Source organism: Lactuca serriola, chromosome 4 (assembly GCF_051521515.1).
Source record: "Lactuca serriola cultivar US96UC23 chromosome 4, Lser_US96UC23_V15, whole genome shotgun sequence".
NCBI classification, from domain to species: domain Eukaryota; kingdom Viridiplantae; phylum Streptophyta; class Magnoliopsida; order Asterales; family Asteraceae; genus Lactuca; species Lactuca serriola.
The window spans coordinates 13,591,730-13,596,962 of record NC_136411.1 but is presented as its reverse complement, the minus strand read 5'-3'; the positions used below and the strand labels follow the sequence as shown (position 1 = coordinate 13,596,962).

Here is a 5,233-nt window from a genome sequence, read left to right as displayed (position 1 = left end):
AAAGTACAATGTTTATTTGCCCCTTGAACAATTCTTTCTGTAATCTATAAAAGTATGATGATTTATGAAACTCAAATCATCAAAAAATGTAACAGAAAAAAATTCTTAACAGAAGAAGAAAGCAGATGTGCATAATAGTTCTTGACTCAACGTTTTGAAGACAACAAAGAAAAAACTTGTAATATGAAATCGTTATTTGTAATTAGAATTGAAAGTCGTAATATTAAGCAGATTTTCATGGATTGAGTTATATCCCTTAAAATTTGAAATTTGTATTTATTGTATTTACAAACGGGAGATATTTACATATTAAAACTAATTACCTTCGTTTCAGAAATGAATAATTATTGATTTTATTTGATTTCTGTATTTAGTATTCTTGGACAAGAAAAACTTCTAAGAGCTGTTGTGGTAATGCCACATGGTATAGAGGAGGCTTAGCATAATGTCATGTGACGGTTTAAGGTTTTGTTTATTAAGAATAGAGATAGAGATAAAGATTCCTCCATAAAATTAGAAGCCTTACCATCTTTGACATATTTAAATTTAAATACATTAACATTTTCAACCCAATCAAATACAAGAACCAATTAACGAGAAAACTATTACATTTTTATTATACCTCCTAATTAATCATTTAATTAATTAATTAACATCCCATACCTAACTAACTCAAACTTAATTTATATAATAAATCTCTCATCTTTCTTCCTCTCCAAACTTAATTTACAAATACAAACACTCAGAAGTTATTAATTAATCATAACATTCAATTAATTAATTAATATGAAATCATGCAACACTAATGATGCTATCTCCATTACTACTACTACTGCTATTAGTACTATTAAAGCTACCAGACATTTCTTGAAATTTGACAACAATATGTCTTGAGGGTGATGATGATTGTTGGTCAGAAGAGGTTGTGGGCGTGGAGGTGGAAGTGGATGTTGTGAGATTCAGTGTTAAGGGAAGCGGTGGTTCATGGTGTTTGTAATTATCCGGTGTGCTTAAATTGAGTTTGGCCATTTTGGTAGATGGTGGTATGGGGATTGGAGGCATAAGATTTCCCGCTTGTTTGGTTGTAGATGGACGTCCGAGTGTGAGAGTGTCTATTGAGTTATGATCTCCGCCTCCAGTGAGTTGTAGCCTACTTGGAATTAATGGAAAAGATGTCATAACGTATTTTTCCGGCTCGTATTTTAAATTTGCTGGTGGCTTTTGATTCATGTCATCATTTAACGAATTCAGGCACTGCAAATCGAACAAGAATTTTATATGAAATTATGGATGTGATTAATTATTACAAATTAATGTTTTTACATATATAAATAACTCATGCATTTGATATGATCTTTGTATCTACCTATTGTCTAAAGTTGTATATTATTTTCTAAGGTAACTAACTGTACACAATAATTTTTCTTCATACATAACAATTGATATTTTAAAATGTTTTACTGTACAACTATATAATGCATAAATTGTTGTGTATGATAAAAAATTGTTGTGTATGAATCACTTCCCATTTTCTAACTAAGTTTATTTAATTAATATAATTCAGGATAAATAATTTACCTTTTAATTATAATAAATTTAATTTTTTTAATGCATTAACTACTATAAATGAATGTAATTTTTTTTTCAATAACTTGATTATAAATCTTTTTTTATTAATAATAATAATAATAATAATAATAATAATAATAATAATAATAATAATAATAATATAGATTAAAATAATAAATAAATAGATTTTATTAAACATCATCACTTTAAAATTTATATCGGTATTTGTTATTCTAAAGGCTTAATTAAAAAACTTTTAAAATAGCTAAAAAGGTCCAAAAACATAGAATAAAAATTAATTAATAATAGCAATGGTTAGAAATAATATTAGAATTTAAAAAGGAAAATTAAAAATTATATTAACTAAAAAAAGACATAAATGATATAACTAAACATTATGTTACTGTCAAATAAATACTTTTTATATGAATAAATAAAATTCATCATGGTCGAAATAAAAAATAAGTAAAATAAATAATTAGTGAATTAATAGTTATTTTTAATGTTAAATAAAAATTACCGAGTTTTATTTATGCATATACCGATAACAGCACTCAAGATGAAATAAGACTTCAACTCCCAAATTTCTAACGCACGTTTATTTTGTGATATGATTTAATTAAGATAATGACAACATTTTTATATCAGTTTCTATATTTTGAAGATATAATAACGATACCGACAATTTCTAGAAGAATCCATCCATATATGTCAAGCTTTTATGACCAAATATAATAACCAATCATTTTATATTTCGGAAGATATGAAATAGGGAAATACCTAAAAAAATATAATTGATATATTATTGTCGATATTTTTTAGAACATATTTTATTTCTCTTCAATGCGTGGGCATTTGTCATGTTATAAATAATCTCTCATTTTAATAAGCGTTGATTGTAAAGGGGGCATATTACTTCATAGATGCTTAGAAATAAATAAAATGGTGTAACCTATATTAAGAGTTAATGCATCCAATTTAATTAATTATCATTATCGAATTAAGTTTTAGAGCATGCAATCTCAATGATTCATATGTATATCGTCTAATTAAGACATGTATTTTACATCTTTTAGAACATGCATTTTACATGTTTATTTACAGTATAAAAACGATGGTGGTGTATATATTCTAAATTTAACCAAACACCTAAAGTCTAAAAAGAATGTTTACCAAAATCCTATCTTTTACACCTTTGCATGATGGTATCATTTATATAATTAAAGGTGGACCAAAGGACTACAGGTACACTCTCTTTAACTATACTTGTTTTATTCATTGTCTTTTGAGTAAAATACAGATTTGGTCCCTATATTTTATAAAAAATCACAAGTTTAATCCAAAATTTAAAATTGTTACAATATCATCCTTAAGTTTCCATTTTGTTGCACATATGGTCACGACCCGTATAAAATGACTTTAAATTTTGGATTGAAGTTGTGAGTTTGTGTAAAACATAGAAAACATATCTACAATGAAATGAAAACTTAAGGATGATGTTGAGACAATTTCAATATTTGGACTTAACTTCTAATTTGATTAAAACAAAAGGACCAAATCTGTAATTTTCTCTTTGTTCTTTTTCTTTATTACTAAATTGATAGAATTAATTTCAACCAAAGAGATTAAAGATTTGTGTGGAGTTTCTCCCTTCACACAACTAGTTGGTGGTGGTGATGATCTTGGTGTTGGTGGTGTAGAAGAATCCATCCATCTATGTCAACTTTTGTGACCAAATATATTAACCAATCATTCTATATTTCGGAAGATATGAAATAGGGAAATACCTAGAATATATAATTGGAATATATTTTGATGTATTTCCAAAAGATACGTAAATAAAACATAAGATTGACATATAAGGAAACAAAATAGTATCATTTCACAACCCCGAGTGTTGTTTTCACTTCTTTTTTTTTATAATGTTTATACATTAATTGCATAAGTTGTTTGGAAACAAATATATATAAATAGTATGAGTACAAATCAGGTGTTCTATTTTTAATCATTAGTTTGGTAAAGAATTGTAGATACCGAAAAGATTCAGCAAATATGCTACTTATTTTATATTTAATGGTTGACATCATGTGCTACATCTATTAAAAAAAAGCAACGATTCTATAAAATAATAGAAGATAACTTAATTTTTGTACCAAAAGCTTTTATTAATAAATGAATGACTCAGGGATATCATTTTAAATTATAAATAATTTAGATTTTTATTAGGTTTATTTTATGATTAGCTAAATGGTTGGTTTAATGTTCCACCATATGATTCGCTTATTTGCTTAATTCTAAAGCAGCTGCTTTTAAAGATAACCATCAAATAAACATATCAACATAACTTTTTAAATTTCTACAGTTTATTTGATAGATTTGACCACTTATATTTTTTAAACCATAAAATTTATGAAAAGGGATTGAATTAAGATAAAATACGTAAAACGGTACCGTATCAGTGGTAATATCAAAGAGGCTGGATCTCCGGCGTCGCCTGTTGTGGTTAGTTCGCCGGAGAAAGTACTTCTGAGCATGGCTAGCCACCTGAGTCGGAGTGCGTGTTTTTACAAAGTTTCTGGAAATTCCTCTCCAATCTCCTTTCCCTACCTTCTGTAATCCGACCAAAAACAACCGGTGTTCCTCCTCCGTCCATGGTACTCCTATTCATCTCAAAATCAAACAGAAAAACAAACTTACGGATTACAGATTGCTAAACCAGAAAAACTAGAGAATAGAAGATCGAAGATAAACTTATTAATTGAAGGTGGATCGATTGTTGAATAGTACCTCTCTTCCTCTCTCGACTTCGCGCTGAGAGATGAACGACGTCATCCGAGGCATATCCGGCAGCATCAATATTTGATTCCTGTGGCTGTTCGTCATACTGAACGAGATTATTCATGCTTGCACTCTTCCTGAATGAAGATCCTCCTCCTCCACCTTCCATTAATCTAACTCCAAATAACATGATACCTTTACCCCGGATTCCTCCGCTGTTCATGGCTGACGAAAAGGCTGCTGCACCACCAATTCCTCCTCCTCCACCACCACCATCAGTACCACCAGATTCTGAGTACTTTCCAGGCGCGATCGCCATTATCTCTCTTAGAGAGAGAAAGAGAATCAATGGATTGAGAGAAAATGGGTTTGATAGGTATATAGTTGTTAATATGTTATTTCTAGGGTTTAGTATATACAAAAAGAACTTGTACTCTCTAATAAGCATGACTCGTAAGGCCCCGCTTGGATGTTACGCATGACCACTGCTCATATGTGCGCCTAACTTAATCATCACCGTTGAAAATCATTTACTTCTAATTTGTTTTAATTTTGTTACACCATTTGGTTGGAAATTAACAAATCTAACCTTTATAACGAACATTTTAATAAAAATAAGCAATATTTTTTTCTTTTTTTTAAATAATGAAATACTCCGGAACTAGGGGTGACAATTGATGACACGATACAACAAAAATACACGAAACGAAATTGAAATTCGAATTCGTGTTCGTGTCAGGTGTAAAAAACATGACGTCGTGTCGTGTTGTGTTTGTGTCCAACATTAATTTTTATTTCATGTTATCTTTGCCGTGTCGTGTCGTGTTCATGTTACATAAAATCTTGTCGTGTCAGACAAAAACATGACACGATGACCTGATTTGCC

At 29.2% G+C, this 5,233-nt stretch overlaps 1 protein-coding gene across 1 annotated transcript; it reads right to left on the bottom strand.

Annotated features, from left to right (window-relative positions):
* Positions 1-537: 537 nt before the first annotated feature.
* Positions 538-4,757, bottom strand: LOC145101042 (uncharacterized). Its single transcript, XM_079038207.1, has 3 exons — positions 4,357-4,757; positions 4,021-4,229; positions 538-1,254 (listed from the first exon to the last, which is right to left on the bottom strand). The coding sequence occupies exons 1-3, from the start codon at positions 4,664-4,666 to the stop codon at positions 793-795; spliced, it is 981 nt and encodes a 326-aa protein (XP_078894333.1). The 5' UTR covers positions 4,667-4,757; the 3' UTR covers positions 538-792.
* Between the last annotated feature and the right edge of the window lie 476 nt (positions 4,758-5,233).

What these genes read in the sequence shown, in the direction of transcription:
- LOC145101042 (XM_079038207.1), bottom strand. Translation starts at nt 4,666, where the DNA reads ATGGCGATCGCGCCTGGAAAGTACTCAGAATCTGGTGGTACTGATGGT. An exon ending in AAGTCGAGAGAGGAAGAGAG is followed by an intron (nt 4,230 to 4,356) that starts GTACTATTCAAC and finishes TGAGATGAATAG; the next exon opens with GAGTACCATGGACGGAGGAG. An exon ending in TTGATATTACCACTGATACG is followed by an intron (nt 1,255 to 4,020) that starts GTACCGTTTTAC and finishes TTCGATTTGCAG; the next exon opens with TGCCTGAATTCGTTAAATGA.